Source organism: Antennarius striatus, chromosome 8 (assembly GCF_040054535.1).
Source record: "Antennarius striatus isolate MH-2024 chromosome 8, ASM4005453v1, whole genome shotgun sequence".
Classification (NCBI taxonomy): Eukaryota; Metazoa; Chordata; class Actinopteri; order Lophiiformes; family Antennariidae; genus Antennarius; species Antennarius striatus.
The window spans coordinates 2,532,638-2,552,104 of record NC_090783.1 but is presented as its reverse complement, the minus strand read 5'-3'; the positions used below and the strand labels follow the sequence as shown (position 1 = coordinate 2,552,104).

Below are 19,467 nucleotides of genomic sequence, written 5' to 3'. Positions count from 1 at the left end.
GACAAGATTTTTGTTTTTTTTCCAATTTCAATTTATGACTCAAACGATACACGTAAATACATTTCCGTTCTAAAAATGGATCATACGATAAAACCCCTTAAATGTTGAGCAAAGTACGAGTGCAGGACAGAGTGGGAGGGAAAGGGATGGGATAAACCTTAAATGGCTCAATGGGAGTGAGATTTTTAAAGAACCTCCACTAAAAAAAAATAAAAAAATAGCGCTCTACTTCCTCCTCTTCCTCATCCGTGTCCAAGCTTTGCTGTGCAGAACGACGCATGTGCAGAGTTCCGTACTCCGAGGTGGTTTCACACGTATGTAGTGAAAGAACACGTTTACACGTTTGAAGAGATGCAGGACATTTCAAAAGGGAAGAAAGTATTTTAAAAAAATTTTTTTAAAAATTAGGTGCAAATAATTCATTTGTCAAAATTATTTGTCAAGATTTTTTTTTTTTTTTAAAGTGCTTAAACATTTCTTTTACGGTTCGACGATCTGGGCAGTGATGCAGTGAGGAGCTATATTTTTAAAAAAATACTAAAAACCCTGGTGTTGGGATGCACGAAGCATCTCCCAGTAAAAGGTCTGTAAAAATGTCAAGAGTCAGATTTTGAGGTCTGGTGGATGAAAACATAAAAACCTGTAAAGCAGAACGTGTAAGAAATGTGTAAACAGTTTAAGAAGAGCTATATGACACCATGACTTTAAAAAAAAAAGGATGAACTCATGAATTGTTATTCTCTCTGAACGTCTTCTATCATGTCAGTCTGCAATTTTACTTCTTTAATTGGGTTTAATAGTCTTGTAAAACAGGATTTTCCTGCAGATTTTGCTGATGAAGAGGAAGCTAAAAGCTTGGCTTCTCATAGTTATGTGATGATCTGAGGCAGATGTGGCTAAAATATTCCATCCTGTGGCTCTTCTGAGGAGTGCATTTACATTTTGTCCGCGCCCGATAAAGTAGTGGTTTTAGTCCAGCTATTAGTCATTAATAAAAAAAAATAAAATAAAAAAAATCACATCAATTTGATAAAAAAAAAAAAAAAAAAATCACATTATGCTTCCAGGAAAGTTACTTTAACAGATTGCTGGTGTTAAAAAAACAAACAAAAAAAGGAAGTTCAGCAGGTTATTAGAAACGACAACAAGAAAGTCAAGTGAGTGGATATAAGAGCTTCAGGCCGCTATGATGAAGTCGTCACGTTACGCCGCGACAAAAGAGTTCAGGAATACATTCAGGAGTTTGTCTTTAAAAGAGCTTAAAGGTATAAAAGATCGGACGGGAGTGTGTGTGTGTGTGTGTGTGTGTGTGTGTGTGTTATGGTTCGAATTTGGCATAGGATGAAGGTATATAACCCTTCTCTCCAGTGGCTTTGAGGACTCTCATCCATCCGTCTCCTGTGTCCTCCTCCATGATGCTCAGCACCTCTCCCTCCTGAATTGAAATGGTGTCCTTGCCGTTGCCTGGAGACGAAAGATACAGTAAAATAAATAAATAAATAAATAAATAAACACGAGAGGCTGAAATGAGACGTACGCAATCAGGATGCCAGAATTCAAACGCACCTTCGAAGACGTAGAGAGCGGTGCACTGGCCGATGGGCGTCTCCTCTTCCTCTTCGTAGTCGTCGAAGTCGGTGTAGATGTTCTGAGGCTGGTCGACCGCCACGACCCTGGAGGGACACACACACACACCCCAGGAAAGAGGTGAGGAGGGAATTCTGGAACGGAGATGCTGCGAGGATCGGAAGCGGGACCAGCTGCCCCTCAACCCACAGAGGACGAGCCAGCAGCCAAGAAGAGCCTCCTCCAGCTGTCTTCAGGCTCGGACAAGGAGGAGCAGGGGCCTCTAGCTTACAAAGCTTCATATAGGACACTTAACCAATACATAAAAATGTGGATTCTATTGATTAGTTATGCACTACAATTTTGTAATGTCCTAGAATTCAAATTCTTTATTTGGGGGCCTTTAGCAGGTATGAGATTAAAATGCATTTAATTAGTCAGGCATTTGATTGGCTGTCCCATTAGGCCACCGCCTCCTGATCCCCCTTTATGAGCATGCTTTTATTTTGGAGGAGGGCTTTAATCCGGATCTTATTTTATAGATGATTTTACGTCATTAATTTAAATGAAACCTTATTGATCACAGTTCATTTCTTATTGTTGTACAGCAGATGAGAGTTCTTACACGTGTTGAGTGTTATTGTTGATGGCGTTGGAAGACTCCTCCCCTCCCACTGCTTCCGACAGCCACGTCTGAAACACACCGGATGCTGACGTCACACACACACACACACACTCCACCTTTATCCGTCATCGTAACACATTTAGCTCGTAAATGCGGGACGAACCTCGTATTTGGTGAGCTCCCCCCTCAGACGCCCGATGCCCTGGCTGGTTTCTGTGATCTGAGGCTCCAGACTGGAGGGGTCGCCCATCTGGGGGTTCTGCTCGTACACGCCCTTCATCTTCTCCAGTGCGTCGCTGAAGACGAAAAGCGAGGGAGAATAGAGTCACAGCTCGGAAACACAAAACCGCTTCAGGACTTTAAGATTCAAGGCCTGGGTTGATGATGTCATCACCTTTGGTCCTGCAGCTTCTGCAGCTCTTTGTTGATGTCATCGATCTTTCCCTGCAGCCTCTTCTTCCTCTGTTCCGGGGGAAGGTGGGAGAAATCTTCTGCTGCAGGCGGCTGCGGATACACGACACACACACACACACACACAAACACACACCGGTTTAAGGTTCAGGGACGAGACGACCTTCTCAGAGCTCGCCACCAGATGTCACTCCTCCTCGTCTCTGTCTTTATTCCACTCAGGGAACAGAGATGAAGACACAGTGAAGACCTCCTGACAGGTTAATGCTGCCAAATAAACCCAACAATAGAGGGCGGCTTCATCTCTGTGTCACGGAATTCAACCCTTTTAAAGGGATGATGGTGGAAAAAAGAGAGAGACCCTAACCCTAACCCTTATAGCGTGTTTCTACTGCGGAGCCATACCAACATGCACTTAAATAAGTTAAAGATAAAATAAGTTATAATTATAATAAAAAATCCCATTCAGAATCCAATTTTTCTAATTAAAAATTTGGATTTTCTTTTTCCTGACCTTTAACCTTTTAAAACCCTCATCGACATGAACTTGGAATATGTGAGGAAATTTTTCCTCGCGGCTAAAGCCCATAAAAAAAAAACAAAAACAAAAAACAATTGTAGTCTTGATTTATTGATCGATTTGATGATTTATGCATGGGTATGTCATCGCAGCACAAAGACTCAGTCCTCTGCTGCGTAACGGAGAACATTAATAATGTTCCCTGAACAGAAACACTGAGAGGAACGCATTTGATTTCAAGAATGGCTGCTCCCAGTTCAGCGAGCTTACACCTGACCGTAGTCACATGACGCCCGGTCACACCTGCATCTACAACAAGGAAACATCGCAGCAAAAACAAACAAACAATAAATAAACGTGTGCACCATTAATCATCTGTCCTGATTGCTGACTTTAACGGAGCAGAGGAGAGCTGTGATTCTACCCCTACCACCCTGAGCTGGGGGAGGCGTTGAGATGACAAGTTGTCGTGTTTGCCTGCGCAATTTCTGCAGAGGTGGATCTTCATCGTCTGAGGAAGACTTCATAAAATTTGCAGGTGGATTCGGGCAAGGATGTAAATTCTGGATCGCGTTTTTCCATTTCCTTAACATTTGGAGATGCTACCGGGCTTTTTGTCAACACCATAAAATAATTATAATCTAGTCGAATTAAAAACATGCTGTTCCACCTCCGTAAGAAACGTCGTCATCCAAATTAAAGTGATTCAATTATACGGCTGCCATCTATACCTGAGATCAATCGGATCGATAGGGATGTGATCAGGTTATTTTTTTCCCCAATCGCTTTCCTCATAATTTAAATCACCGTTCCTTAAATCGTAACCTGCTGCTCCGAAAGATCTCAGCCTGCTAACAGACAAACAAACAAGCAAACAAACAGGCAAACAAACACAAACAAGTAATAATCCGGCAGCAGTTGTGTTATTTAAGCGTCTTTAAATGGCCAAGTGTGTCGGACTGATATAGGATATAGAATAAATATAGATGGAGAATAACTGAGATCAATTTAATTTTTGAGAAGCCTCAGTGATATTGATCACAAATCTTTTGGCTCCGATCAATTGATTATCGTCCGACACTCTGGGCCTTTCATCCGACCCTCTGTGTAACCGTGACGTGTGTTACCATCTGCTTTTCAGGTGGAGGGATCTACACGGGGAAGGGGGGGGGGGTGAGAGAAGGGGACACTCAGGGTTAGAGAGGCGCACAAAAAACACACACTCCAACGGAAACACTCACAATATTATAGTTTATAGAAATACCAATATCCAGGCATAACCCCGAATCCAACATCTGTAAAACACGCATAAATAAACACAGCGTCATCATTTCCTCCTCTCTTCCAGAACAAAGACTTCAAGCTGTGCCTGATTTGATTTTTTAAAATTTCTTAGAAACAATCGGCTTATTCTGAATTTTATGCAGCGACCCGATTGGATCGTTCCACAGGTGACCTTTTGGTGGTGACCTTTTGGCGGCGCCGCAGTCCGTCAAGCACGAGCAGGAAGAAACTGTTGTGGATAAACACAGTTTGGCGCCGGTACTACAAACCTAAGGTCATCATCAACAACATCAACACTGTATGACATCATCAGGGATTACACGTGCTAATGCTAATGCTAACGCTGCACACAGGTTCAGGAAGAACACACTCCCATCCACCTGATGTTTATCCTGATTCCAGCCCAGAATGCATTGCGCATTATAAATAAGACAGTTACAGACGACCAGTGTGAGACTCGCTGAGTCAGCAGAGACGTGATGTCAGCCAATCAGCAAACAGGAGCTGGTGGTGTTGTTTTTTTTAGAAACACGCTGCAGGGGTTAAATTCAGAATGAGCTTATAAGTAAAAAATGATGTCATCACTCGCTGCTTTCTTTTCTTTTTCTTTTTAAAAGAACAACTGAACTGAATCAGAGAGGAAGGGGGAAGCTTAGTGGGAAAAAGATGGGGGGGGGGCAGACAGGAGGGAGGGGGGGGGTACAAGGTGGAGGAACAGGAAGTAGAGGAAGAAAAAAACAACAGGCCAGCGAGTCGAACAGATGCGGAGCAAACTGGAAAAACAGTTACAGAGAGTGTGAGAGGTGTTTTGGGGCAAGTCTGTGCAGCAGACTGGAATTAGAATTAGCCCCCGAGGGCAGCAGGGCGGCGGGGTAAGACATGAGCGGAATGTGTGCCGAGGGTTTACGGGTACGTTTGTTTTCAAGCACTTTGTGTTTCCTTTTTCTGCAGGTTTCCACGGACGTTTAAAAACGGTGACATCTCTGAAATAAATTGAGCACATTTATTGTCTTTGCTATCCGCAATAAAAACATGTCAGTTATTAAAGGCAATATTTAGAACTATTGTGTCATCAGGTCCGACTTGCGAGGTCAGATTTATCATGTTTACACAGATGTACGTTCATAAATCACAGAAGTTACCCAGTGATGCTTGGTTTTCCCAAGAAAAACCAACACTTTATTTCTAATCAATGACTCTAACACCATCCTGGACGGCGTCCAGATAAAACGTCTCGCACGCCAAATGTGAATTAATCCACGACTCGGAAGGATCCCCTCCAGCTGCAGCGTTTCCTCCTGTTTGAGTAACCTCTGCTAAAAGACGTGCAGCGTCCAGCTGTTTAAGAAAAACGAACCAGACCGCTTGCGTTTTTAAAGATAAACTCAAGTCTAGAGATTAAATGTCTGTAAACAAGAGATGGTGTAACGCTGTGTTGGATGTAGACTTTAAAATAAAGATATTAAAATAATTTCTTATGGGATAAATAAAGTACATTTCTCCTTCTTCTCATATGACGCTGTGAAAACTTACAACAGCTGCAGATTACCTTATCTACATCATGATCCAGATCAGTTGTCTCAATATTTACACAATAAATTATTAGATTATTTACAGCACTAAACTTTTACATATTGATTATAGATGAAGCAGCTTTACTTGTTCAGATTTTAATTCTGAAATGTATTAAATAAACATGCTTTTATGTGATTTAAACACGAATTGGAGTGAATTCATATTCTATTTTTTTTAGAATTATTATGACTTCTTCCTTGGCCTCTGATTGGTTAATACCTGTTGCTTTGGTAGACCGTGATTGGTTAGTTGCAGCCAAGAGGGACAATGATTCGTTATGCTCAAGGTAGTAGTGTCATAATAAGCCAATCAGAGGTAGAGGTGGGCGGGTCATGACCTCGCTGTCCCGCCCATATTGGAGTGAAGCCAGGAAACCAGGGCTAAACTTTGAATGAATTTAAAAATAAATTGATTAAATTTTCCACAGTCATCATGCGTGTTAACACCTGATCGTTCGCTCTGATGAAGGTCAGGTGACGACAGGTTTACAATGAAATAATTTTAGCACCTGGTGAGACGTGATTACTTTAGAAGTCAAGCAGAGGAACAGGATGGAGAGGATTTTCAGGTTGACAGGTGAAGCAGAGAAGGGAGAGGTTTGTCCTTCGTTCTGTCATCAGGAAACTCACCTTGTGCTTCTTGCTGAAGGGCCAGAGCTTGGTTCGCACTTTGGGGGGGTTGAGACTAGAGTCGGAGGTTGCTGGTTTGATTCCTTGTGTGTAATCTTCAAACTCCACGTCTCCAGGTCTTTCAAAACCAGACTTGTGTTGCTCTATGAACAGGATGGAATCCTGAAGGGAGGAACGTAAAAAAGCGTTAAAAAAAAATAAACAGCAATGATTCATTTCATGCTTTTAAAAGTTTTTTTATATACAGTAACACCTCTGATTGGCCTTAATAATGGGGTTTTATTATGAGCTGCTGCTTTAAATCTCTCAGGCCAACCTAATGAATGATTACATATTGTAATCAGGACTTGTAATACAGTTTTGGTCATGATTACACTCCAGAGAGAAATATATTTTAATATATTTTCAATTTACTGACACAAACACATTATAAAATAACAAAGGTGTGCTGCGTCTTGTTAAAAAAAACAAACATATCAGCAGCTTCTTTAACGCTGATGCGTTCCAGTTAAAACAAGAAAACTATTTAAAAGTTTGTCCTATAATCTAAGGGCAAAGTTTTTGTCCTATTTTGTTTAATTCATGCACTTTAAACACGTAAATATGGATGTATAAACAACGAAAGAATATAAATATGTAAAAACAGGATTTGCAAATAATCCTGTCTTCGTTGAACAACGCCTTGAAATCCACTCTGGAGTAGTTTGACATATTGGATGATGTGCTTATTATACTATATGATTAGCTTAGCTTAGCTTAGCTTAGCATAAGAGGTGTGTGAGAGGCAGTTAGCCTGGTTGCGGCTCTGAGGCATACATTGCAGACTTCCTGTTGGCCAGATGTTCATTATTACCATTAAATGTGGAACTTTTACCTGTTTGGCGTCGATCTTCTGCCCCGCTGCAGTGATTCCCTCTAAACACTTGGTAATGATGGGCAACACCTTCTTCTCGATGTCTGAAAACTGGCAGTATCCCTCCGCCAGCCGCCGGATCCGCCGCTCGTCCATGTCCTGCATTTTCTGTCGGCCACACAATCAACTTTAATCCCATCACGTATTCAGAATATCTGGGTGTGAAAACCCGGGATTACATTCTGACAGCCAGCACGAGGGTGTGTCCGATTGAAAGCGTGTGTGTGTTATGTGTGTTATGTGTGTGTGTGTGTGTCATTGTCTCACATTGTAGATCTGCGGTATCTCCGAGAAATAGAAGAAGTTTTGTTCCTTGTTGAATTTCTGGAGCTCGGCGGCGTAGTCGTTCCTGCACTCCTCCGCCGTGTGTGTGCGGGCGTGGGCGTGCTGCTTGGCCTTCAGGAGGCGACAAGTAGAGCGAGGGATTGGGGGGGGACAAAGATGGGGTAGGGGGGGTGAAAGGATGCAGGGAGGGAGGAGGAACGATCAGATGCAAAACAAAATTCAAAGGGGTGTGTGTGTGTGTGTGTGTGTGTGTGTGTGTGAAGCTGTCGCTTGTTCTTGTTGTGTGTCTCTACTTTTTCCACGTCGAGTCTGGTGGCGTTGAGGTCGCTCTCGGTTTTCTCTGCTTGCTGTGTTGCTTTCTCGGCCTCCGCCCACTCCTTGGCATACCGCTTCTTAGTCTGCAGGGGATGCACACACACACACACACACACACACACACACACACACACACACACACACAGAGATTAATACGCTTTAGTGGATGTAGCTGTGGAAATAACTTAGAAGCCGGTCCCACCATAGGTGCTGAAAATGCAGAGGGATATTTGCTGAATAAAAAAATTAAATTTTTACATTTTTAAAATTATAAATTTTTAAATAATACATTTAAATTTATAATTGTATAATTTTTAAAAAATTAATTAATTAATAATACAATTAATATAAAAATTAGGTTCTAAACTAACTACGTTTTGGAATTACAGTGGTATGAAAAAGTTTGGGCACCCCTGATAATATTCCAGATTTTCCTTTATAAATCACTGGATCAACAATTTCAGTTAAATTTATCAAACAGACAAACAGTAATATTTGAGGAGTGAAATGAAGTTTATAGTATTTACAGAAAGTGTGCAATAATTAGTTAAATGAAAGCAGGCAGGTGCATACATTTGGCCACCCTTGTTGTTTTATTGATTTGAATAACTTTATGAGAACACAAAATTTATTTAGAAAGCTCATTGACTATCATTGATAGTCAAAAATACCTTCAACTCAAATCCAGACCCCTCACTGTAAGCTATAGGAAGGAAAATCTGGACAACTATCAGGGGGTGCCCAAACTTTTTTGTAATACTGAACCAAAACAGTCATGTGACCTGAACATGTGACTCACGCTTTCTAGGTGCTTGAAGCTGCTCTCTAGATTCTGCTGGGCCTTCTTGGCGTCAGCCAGGTGCTGGGAAAGAAAGACGTTTTAAGACGACGCCACTTCGCTTTCACATCCACCCCCCATATCCCTCTTTTTCTCACCGTTTTGCGCTCCTGCTTCAGATCCTGCAGGTACTTGGTGAGGTCCACACAGATGCTCATCATCATGTTTTCGGCGATCAGCTCCCGTTGGCCGGCGTAATCGTTGAGTTCGTTGAGGATTTCCTGTAGCGACGCGTGATTGCTGAACCTGCAAGGGAAGGACAGATCGTCATCACAGCTGCGACCGCAGCGGCGTTTAAACGCCACGTTTGGCTAAACACCCGCCGGGAAGAGAGAACTCAACATCTGGATCCAAAACCAGCGCCGTCGTTAAAAATATATATAGTTTAAAAAAATAAAGAAGGGAATCCATTTATTTTTTTTATCCGCATATTTGCAGATTCTTTTCCAATTTGCTTGAGAATGGAACCAATGTGACCACGCGGGTAAAAACCCCGTGTGTGTGAAACAGACGGGTGCATGCAAACAGGACGTCTCATTGTTCGCTCACTTGCATTCTTGCTCTTCCTTGCTCCCTCGCTTGGCGTATTTCTTTGTTAGATTCCTGTTGAACAGAGAGAGAAGCTGCGTGACCTCACACACGTAAACGCACATGCATGTGCATGCATGTAAGGGTAGTAGAAACACACACACACACACACACCTGAGTTGCTTGGCGTAGCTCTGCTCTATCTCGGTGCGCTCCTTCACAAACTTGACGTAGCGCTCCAGCAGGTCGAGGCCTGACTGCGTGTGTTTGTCGATGTGATCATACTGGTCCTGGGGAGGGGGGGGGGGGGCAACACGTTTACATCATGTTTATGTTCACGCAAAGCCCCCGAGACAACAAATAAACAAACAGCTGGAACGGTGCGCTCCAGAAGGTCTCAGGTGGAGACTTCCGTAGTTCTGTGCTCTGAGTATAAGGGGTGTGTGTGTGTGTGTGTCGCTAAACAAACACACACACACGGGTCACATGACCTCTCTTATCAGAACACCTCCTAAAGTCAAGGTGAAGGTGGCGTCAGACAGGAGCACTGGGAACCATGTAGGAGATAGAGAAGAAGGAGTTGATGTTTTTCCTCATCTATCTGCAACTCAAGGCCAAACAGTCACACCTTTGTGTGTGTCGATGATGATGATGATGATGATGATGTTTCTCACCACCAGCAACAGGAATGTTTCGACCTGAATCAAACACTGGTTTTCTCCATTTTCCTGCATTTATTCCGCCGTAACCTGGATTGTGTTCAGTGTTTAATCCACTGAGCACAGATTAATCTGAACATCTCTCTGAAATACACGTTAGCAGTTTTTGTAAGTTTTTTTTTTTTTTTCCAACGAGATCGACACCATCCGTAATCGATTATGTGTTTGGCCGGGCTGTCCTCATACCGATCCGCTGACCGCCACATTCTCTGGCGTCCCTCCTTTAGCAGCTCTGACTGTCGTTTCACGCTTTCAGGTCCACCTGAAGGGACCCGATGTCAGTCAGGTGACCAGGTCACGTGACCAGGTAATCCACACCTGCTAGGTATGAAGTTTGACTTACATGCGGCATTTATCACAAACTGGTTCGTGCTGCTGAGTCAGCAAACATTTGATTGATGACTAACTCATCAATCAGCGGGTGTTTTCATTCTCTGTCCTGACGGTTCTATTGATCACAGACACACCCCTCAGTCTGCAGGCGCAATGAGAGATCCTGGTTCGCTCCACGGCGGCAATCAATGATTTATTTAATTAACGATTAGTCTACAAATATTTATTCGATTAAATCGTCGTTTCTTTGCAAGAATGTCAGCAAAAAAAATGTCCATCAAAAAGTCTCTAAAGGCCAAGATGAAGAAGCAGAAGGTCCTCCTGCTGCCTGTGGCCACAGAGACACCAGCGCTGGACTGTCATTGTTCTTTAAAACATTAGTTTGGGGATTAATCCATCAGCTGCTGATCGACCTTCTGACGACCCACAATGCACTTCAGCTCTAATTAGAGTGCTGACACTGCAAAACGTCTCGCTGCGAATTTATAGCAAATAACTGGAAGCAGCTTCACCTGCAGAGAACTGATAACAGGTTCTGACTGTAGATTTTCATTGTAATTTAACAAATTCTTATTGTAGTTTAATGGATTTTTCTTGTTGTTCAACACTAGTTTCTCACTGTATTCTTGTATTTACAGTATATAAAGTGCATTTGACTCTCAGGCATTTATCATGTATTTAATGATGAAAACAGTTTCTGTAACACAACGACTGTGATGGACTATTTATGTACAGTAGTGACTTTATTGACCCACCACTGACACAGTGAATCTGATGTATTGAAACAGTATACTGGAGGTATCTTACACACACACACATACACACACACACACACACACACACACACACACACACACACACACACTTCAGTGTGGAAACTATAGTAGAGAAACTCTCCTCTCAACATTCCTCACTCTGCTTCTACTCAGACTTCCACACATTGAACACACACACACACACACACACACACACACACACACACTGAAACCTGTTGGACAGGTACCATTGGTCTTCGCCGTCTGCTCTGAGTGTGTCTGTAGTGTCAGAGAACACAATTAAAGACATGGTCGCTCTGGTTTACATGAACCCAATAACAGGTCGGACAGACAAAGCTCAGGGTGGTGCTGTTATGTCTCTGGTGAAACACGCAGGAGACTCCACCTCTTCATTGTTCACGCTCATGTGTGTGTGTGTGTGTGTGTGTGTGTGAGGATGGAGAAGAGAGGGCGATCATAAGCTATCAGAGTCATCTCTGTCCTGGGGGGGAAGGAGGAATAAAACACAACCGGACGATGAAGTCCTGCTCTTAAAGCCTGCAGCGAGGAGAGATTTAGGGGTTAATGAAACCTCCTCTAGATGTACGACTGAATGAATTCAGGAGTTCTGCTGCTTCGCTCTACGGCTGCATACTTATATGAGAGGAGGAATTACTGATAGTGAGACGGAGAGGGTTCAGGAATGAGATAATCATTAGCTCAGAGCGAACCTCCGCCCTGTGACAGACCGTCCCAGGGGCCTCTCAAAACCCTGGAACCAGTCGGACTGGCCCCGCCCCTCAACGCGGCGTAACGCCGAGGCTTCTGGGGGCCGATCAGCTGTCAGACGAGATGCTGCCGTCGCAACGTCACGCTTTAAAACCGACTGACCTATACTGGAAAACAGGAAGTCACCTTGGCTTCGCAATCCCAAGCATCTCAAGTTCAAAAGATGCTGATTTGACGAACCAAGCTTTCCGAATCCTGACTTTAGAAATCTAAATCTCAACATTTACAGCTCATAGTTTAATTACCATTACAGCAGCTACAGATTAATACTAGATGTTGTTAGATTTATGATTTGCATGCCGTTTTTTGCAGCAAATTTGACAAATAGCCTCAAAATCAATGGAATCTCTTGTTTTATCGCATCCATATCTGAAGCGCTGACGCTAACGGATCCGTTATGTTCAATCAGTAGCGCTTAAATCACAATTTGCACGTTTATAAAGGGTAGCTCGGGTTCATACCATGCTGACGGATCTCCTGTGAGGTTTAAATTTGAAATGTGCAGCTTTAAAGTCAGAAGTCCGGGACAAACGAGAGGATATTTCTAAAGACGGATGTGAATATTTATACTAACGCTGTGCACAAATCTGAGAATGTGAGTTTTTATGAAAAAAAAAAAAAGACTCGGAGTCCTGAGGGTTAAAAAAACAACCCGATTTTGAAATTGGGTTGCATCACACCCAGATGGAGAAACTTGACAGATTTCCTCCTCTCTAATCTGAACCATGCACACAATACAAGAATTTAAATAACAGTTTTAAAAAAACAACTATTCAGCAGCTTTTATTTATCCAATGAGGGAGAAAAAATATTTTAGGATTGGAGCGACATCGACGGATCTCCACATGAATTCACCCACTAATCAGGAGATCAATCGGTCGTAAAACTTCACTTCCAGACTGGTTCTGGATGAAACCGACCAATCAAACGATAGCTGGAGCTCCAGCAGCGCCGTGTTTTGGTTTTCCCACATTTTTTACGTCAGCCATCAGATCCTATCAACATCCTCACACCACGCCAACTCAATTCTTTCTCAACAAACACAGCATTCAGCAAAAAAAAAAACCAAAACAACAAAAACAGTCTAACCCAGACTTGGGTTTGTCTGTGGAATAATCTCAGAGGAATGCACTTTGAATCACAGCAGGACGGGGGGGGGGGGGGGGATAAGTCCTGTTTACTGGGTTTTGCCAACCATTAAACCCACGTAAACAGCTCATGTCAGGAGATTTTGTTTGCTCCGAAATACGACAGGAAAAACAAGAGAATGAGTCTGCGATGGGAGCGGAGTCACGGGAAAATCAGAAATCATTTGTCAGGCAAATACCAAAGTTTCTCTTCGCAAAAGGTGAGGATTTCCTGACGTAAAAAGTAGGGAAACGGGTCATCTTTGGGTGTATTTGGATGTCTAGCAGGATAAAAAGTGAAGGAACTGTTCTGTTAGAGCCGCCTCGAGGGGTGGTGGTGGTGGTGGTGGTGGTGGTGGGGGTTAAAGGTCAAACCAACAGACGGATTGATCGATCCGGTTGCATCCAGGTGTTGAACTTGAACCGGTTTTCCAACCTGAAGACTGGTCACAAGTCCCACACATTTAAACCCAGATTACAGGACAAGTCCGTCACCACCCTCAGGACTTCCTGGGATGTGACGTCACGGCAGCAGCAAGCCAGAAGGGAAAACGATGGTGGAGTCCACCTTTAGTCTACACCCGATAAGGGGAGCCATTACGCACTCTCCCTGTGCTTATATTATGGTATGCAGCAGGAGTTGCGAAATCCTTTGGCTTTTGCAGGCTTCACGCAGGCCTACCGGGGAAATAACAGCAGTACGGGGGGGGAATGTTGAGTCGATAAAGGGGACGCTGCCCACTTCACTGGCGCGTCAAAGGTATGGAGAAAGGGGACGCGTCCCGTTCCAACGCGCCAGCTGTCAAACTTACCCACAGATCCGTCCCCCAGTCCATGTCTGCAAAGAAGTTCAGATGGAGCGATCCCCTCGCCTTTGACGCAGGGCAGAGACGCAATCAACCAGGTGGTTAAAAAAAAAAAAAAAAGAATTAAAAAAAAAAAGTTAGATAAATACCACAAAGAGTAAAGAGAAGAGAGCGATGGCGGAGGAAACGTTCGGAGGAAGTCTACGCCTTCTCCTTGGCACAGACGCGGCTGTCCTGTTCCTCTCAGGGCGCAGAGAGACAAAATGCGCTCAGGCGCTTTTTTTCCTGAAACAAGTTTGGTCCCGGAGAGGAAGGAGGAGGGGGGAGGAAAGGGGAGGAAAGAGGAGGCGGAGGAGGAGGAGGAGGGTGGAGGAACCGGGTGTGGGAAACCTACCGTCAGCGTCTCTGTTGGGTTTATCTTAAAGCAGCAGCTTTTATTTTTCACCATAAAGTGAAATAAATAATTTAAGTCTAATCGAATTAAGTGCCCTCAGCTGGAACCCAGACGACACAGGTGAGAATTAGTGATCGGTTATGACGTCATCAAGTGGACGTTTATTCTGTAAAATATGATGCATCACTGCAGATTAAATAACTTGCGACTTGTGCGGCATTTAAATTTGTGTTAAAACATTTATATAAAATGCTTTTATTTTAATTAGACTGGACTGAATTTTATTCCATTTCTAATGCTTTACTTTATCTCTATTTAAGCCCACTTGTTGTTGTTTTTTGTGTGGTTTTTTTTACATTTAATTCTATTTTATTTTATTTTATTATTTTTACTTTGTTTTATTTACAGTTCCATGGCTTATTTCGTAGAATATATAATTATAAGTGTATAAAATTTATTTTAATACATGTTTATCTGTCACAATCATTCAAGTGTGCGGTGTAGTCAATCTAAAAGTTAAATGACATCATTATTTAAATATAGAACGACGGGAGAATTTTGTCTCCTACTTCCGGGTGCGAGGTGACGTCATCCTACCTGCTGAAGCCACGCCCCAACAAGTCTGTCTCCTGTCAGCCTGTAAGCCTGGGACCAGTCCGGGTCCAACAGTCACTTCAAAGTTTTACTTTTAATTCATGTCATAAATAATTTTTATCCCTCAGAGGAAAAGGTCACGCCCCCTCCCCGCCCCTCCCCCGCCCGGCCACGCCCCCTCAGATAAAGGACCGTTTCCTTCAGCTCAAAGTCCAGCCCCTTATCTTTGCCTCTACTGCCACCATCAGGTGAAAAATGGACTCTACTAACCCCTGAAGCACCACTCCATTCATCCATCATCCATCCATCATCATCCATCCATCCATCCATCCATCTATCCATCCATCCATCCATCCATCCATCATACATTCACCATCCATCCATCCATCATCCATCCATCCATCCATTCATCCATTCACCATCCATTCATCCATTCACCATCCATCCATCATCCATCCATCCATCCATCATCCATTCACCATCCATCCATCCATCCATCATCCATCCATCATCATCCATCCATCCATCATCCATCCATCCATCCATCCATCATCCATTCACCATCCATCCATCCATCCATCGATCCATCCATCATCCATTCACCATCCATCCATCATCCATTCACCATCCATCCATCCATCACCCATCCATCATCATCCACCCATCCATCCATTCACCATCCATCCATCCATCATCCATCCATCCATCATCATTCATCCATCCATCCATCAATCCATCATCCATTCACCATCCATCATCCATCATCCATCATCCATCATCCATCATCCATCATCCATCATCCATCATCCATCATCCATCATCCATCATCCATCCATCCTTCTCCAGCCAATCAGACTGTCTCCCACAGAAGGATGGTGAGTTCATGTCCCCTCAGACTCAGAGGCGTGTGAACTCCCATTTGAAGTTATGCACTTGAACGCACCCAGAGAGGAAGAGCAGCTCCTCTTCCTCCTCCTGTGCTCTCATCCCCCCATCAGCAGAACAAAGTCAGGAGCTGCTTGACTCCAACAGCAGTCATTGAAACACGTGGAGGAGCTGGAACGCTCCTGACCAGGTGACTCCAGAGAGCCCCCCCCCCCCCCCCCCGTCCTCCATCCTCTCGTCTCTCCATCTCCTCCGTTAATCTCAATCTGTGTCAGATCAAAGGCCAGGAACAGAGAGGGAGATTTTCTGCTCGGATTTTGTTCCCGTTGACGCATAATCCATGGTAATAAGTGGATCTGGAGGTCATCACAACGTAGCCTGAGGGAAGATAAGCGAGAAGCAGGAGAAGGCAGGAAATAGGTTTCAGTGTGAGGGGGGAGAAAACTCTGAAACCTTCCTGTTAAATCCGGTTTAGGGGGATTTTGTGGAATAATTATTGTCTTTCCAAAAGGCCAACAAATTTAAAAAAAGACGTCACCTCCACTGACAGCAGGTGAAAATATCACTAGTGTGTGTGATTGATGTTATTTATTCTCTAGTTTATTGTTTGTTTGTTTGTTTGTGATCATGTGACGTCATTCCAGACTCTCCGGACACACGAGGAGCTCCACGCCATCTGGATTTTCCAGTTTTGCTTTAATTTCTCATCAAATCTTCTCATCAAAACCTCATCCAAACCACATCCAGGCATTATTCCAACATCTATTTTCTTCATCGTGCAAAACTTCACATGTTCACATTGGCGTGTTCCAGAGATCACGGGTCACGGGGTCATGACTGAGCTCCTTTTGTTTGCACGCCTGAGCAAACATCATGAGATGTTATCAATGGAACAATGAGGAGCAGCAGGACGGACGCGTCTGCGCCACTGGATGGCGCTGCTCCTCCTCCTCCTCTCCCATCACTCCATCCTCCTCCTCCTCCTCCTCCTCCTCTCCTTTTCCTCTCTCCATCTCCTCATCTTGCATGAGGAGGAAGATCAGAATCTCAAGGATTAACCAGATCGATATCAGAGACCATCCTCCCCCCTTCTCCCCACTTCTACCCTCCCTCGTCCCTCTGCTCACGTCACTCACCCCTCTCTCTGTGGTTAATTTGTGTTTTCAGCCTTTGCCCTTCAAGTCCCTTATTATTTGCTTCTGGGTGTAGAAGAGAAACGAGAGAGAGAAGTGGAGGAGGAGGAGGAGGAGTGGAAGGGGAGGACAGATAGGGAGGGAGAGGCGCGCAAATAATGACAAGAAAGAGACAGATGCGCGCAGAGATGAGAGATTTCGTTCCAGATTCTATTGATTCGCCACGACCTGCTTTGCAAACACAGTCATAATACGCATCGCCGCTGATCCATCACGGAGTTCATTCATGAGCCCGCATCCACGGAGGAGGAAGAGGAGGAGGAGGAGGAGGAGGAGGAGGAGGAGGAGGAGGAGGAGGACGGGTCCGTGTAGATATCAGTTTAAAATAACAAGTGGAAGCGAGGAGCTTTGTTTGCTCTGCAGAAAGATGAGCAAACAAACTGAGTTCGAACACTTATAAATAAAAAGATGTGGTGGCGCGTGCACGCGGGAGTGCGCGTGCACGTGAGGAGGGAAATGGGGATGGTGGGTGGGTGGGGGGGTGGGTGGGTGGGGGGGTGGGTGGGTGGGGGGGGGGCTCATCTTTTATGTATGAATGTTTATTTAGCTGCACTTGCAGCTGCGCCTGGGTTGCGTCCCGTCCCAGACGCACGCAGCTGACTAATAAACCCTGGAATTGATTTCCATGTTTTAGAATCACAGTTCATTGATGACTTATTGGTAAATGTGAGCCGAACTGATTGATGATGATAGTACAGTGAGCCTGAAATGGACCGTGTTGACATGCAGGTCAGGGATGGAGCCTGGAGCCCGGAAGGCGCCATGCGCGCATCTGAACGCCAATCACAAAAGCTGTCCCTGCAAAGCATCTGAACTACTGCATCATGGGTAAAATAAGACACCGATGATCAGACGCGCGTTTTACAGCTCCTGCAAAGTGTCATTGGATCGTGGGCATCGGATGTTTTTTATCATCATCATCAAGTGGCCAAAGATTGCACCTGAGAGGCCCTGCACTTGTTTGTTTGTTCATGTGTGTGTGTGTGTGTGTGTGTGTGTGTGTGTGTGTGTGTGTGTGTGTGTGTGTGTGTGTGTGTGTGTGTGTGTGGCCAGCTTGCATCTCAGTTGGACACAGGAAATGGGTGTTTTACTGGGAACAGATGATTGGATACACACTGTCCCAGGAAGAGCCGTCTGTCTCTTACGCACACACACACACACACACACACACACACACACACACACACACACACACACACACACACACACACACACACACACACACACACACACACACACACACACGGATGCGCATGCGTGCATATCTCATTGATATGCATGCGCGGAGGCCTGTTATTGGTTCCTACGGGCTCGTTTAGGGCTAATTAGGGAGAGTAATGAGATAAGAGGAGCGGGAGGGGGGAGGCGAGGCGCTGATGGATGGGAGGATGGGGGGCGGGGGCGGCGGCATCTCAATGCGGAGCCTCCGGGGGAGGGACGGAGATCAAATTAGAGGATGAGAGGGAAGGTAGGGGATGAAGTAATGCGGGGAATCGATGATGATGTTGGCTGAAGAGGAAGCTCTGCGTCCCGGACAAGGTGACCACCTCCACTCCGTTACAGGCGTCAAACCTCCGCTGTGCGCATAATCACGATCGATTATTGATCTTCAAGTTGTCCCACAACTTTGTGTCGAAGTGTTCTGATCGTGTGTGTGTGTGTGTGTGTGTGTGTGTGTGTGTGTGTGTGTGTGTGTGTGTCGTTGTCAAATCCATTCAAACTTTTATTCAGACCCAAAGTGAAGGGAATCGGTTCGGAAAGGCGCTAATTTGCGTTCATGGTGGACAGATGCGTTCAGGGACATCACGTAAATGACGCAACTCGTCATTTCAGAAAGGAGGGGGGGGGGGGGCCTTTCTAGAAAATCCACAATATAAATCAGTGTGAGAGAATAGATAATAAAGCAGCAGATGAAAAGAACGAGAGCCTATCTGATGTGTTTTTTTTTAAAATGTATTGCAGGTATCAGATGAGAGGAGAACTAGTCTACCGATTTACAGCCTCCTTGAAGGATCCATCATCACTAGGCCACACACACACACACACATACACACACACACATACACACACACACACACACACACACACACACACACACACACACACACACACTCTGAGGACTGCAGAGAATAGGTGGATAATATAATGGTGATTTTCATTCAGGTGTTTCAGGTCTAGTATCACATGAATAACTCAATTCACATATTAGCACCTGTCGGCAAGACACTGAATGGAATCTCTGACTCCTCTCTTCTGCGCTTCGACTGCAATAACCATCCATCAAGGGTCACGACGAGCCGGTGAGGCGGAGGGGATGGGGGGGTGGTGGTGGTGGTGGTGGTGGTGGTGGTGGTGGTGGTGGGGGAGAAAGCTATTAACTTTA

At 44.4% G+C, this 19,467-nt stretch overlaps 1 protein-coding gene across 3 annotated transcripts; it reads right to left on the bottom strand.

Moving 5' to 3' along the window:
- Positions 1–20: 20 nt before the first annotated feature.
- LOC137599700 (cdc42-interacting protein 4 homolog) lies at positions 21–14,255 on the bottom strand. 3 transcript variants are annotated; one of them, XM_068320756.1, is made up of 15 exons: positions 14,025–14,255; positions 9,664–9,779; positions 9,511–9,564; positions 9,060–9,207; positions 8,923–8,985; positions 8,102–8,206; positions 7,791–7,919; positions 7,485–7,631; positions 6,611–6,772; positions 4,364–4,417; positions 2,586–2,695; positions 2,355–2,487; positions 2,192–2,259; positions 1,567–1,673; positions 21–1,464 (listed from the first exon to the last, which is right to left on the bottom strand). In XM_068320756.1, the coding sequence occupies exons 1-15, from the start codon at positions 14,046–14,048 to the stop codon at positions 1,319–1,321; spliced, it is 1,566 nt and encodes a 521-aa protein (XP_068176857.1). In that variant the 5' UTR covers positions 14,049–14,255; the 3' UTR covers positions 21–1,318. The 3 variants fall into 3 exon arrangements, with proteins under 3 accessions (XP_068176857.1, XP_068176858.1, XP_068176859.1); XM_068320757.1 differs by lacking the exon at positions 4,364–4,417 and adding an exon at positions 4,250–4,273; XM_068320758.1 differs by lacking the exon at positions 4,364–4,417.
- Between the last annotated feature and the right edge of the window lie 5,212 nt (positions 14,256–19,467).

What these genes read in the sequence shown, in the direction of transcription:
- LOC137599700 (XM_068320756.1), bottom strand. Translation starts at nt 14,048, where the DNA reads ATGGACTGGGGGACGGATCTGTGG. An exon ending in AGCTACGCCAAGCAACTCAG is followed by an intron (nt 9,565 to 9,663) that starts GTGTGTGTGTGT and finishes TCTGTTCAACAG; the next exon opens with GAATCTAACAAAGAAATACG. An exon ending in TTTCTATAAACTATAATATT is followed by an intron (nt 2,696 to 4,363) that starts GTGAGTGTTTCC and finishes GTGTATCCGCAG; the next exon opens with CCGCCTGCAGCAGAAGATTT.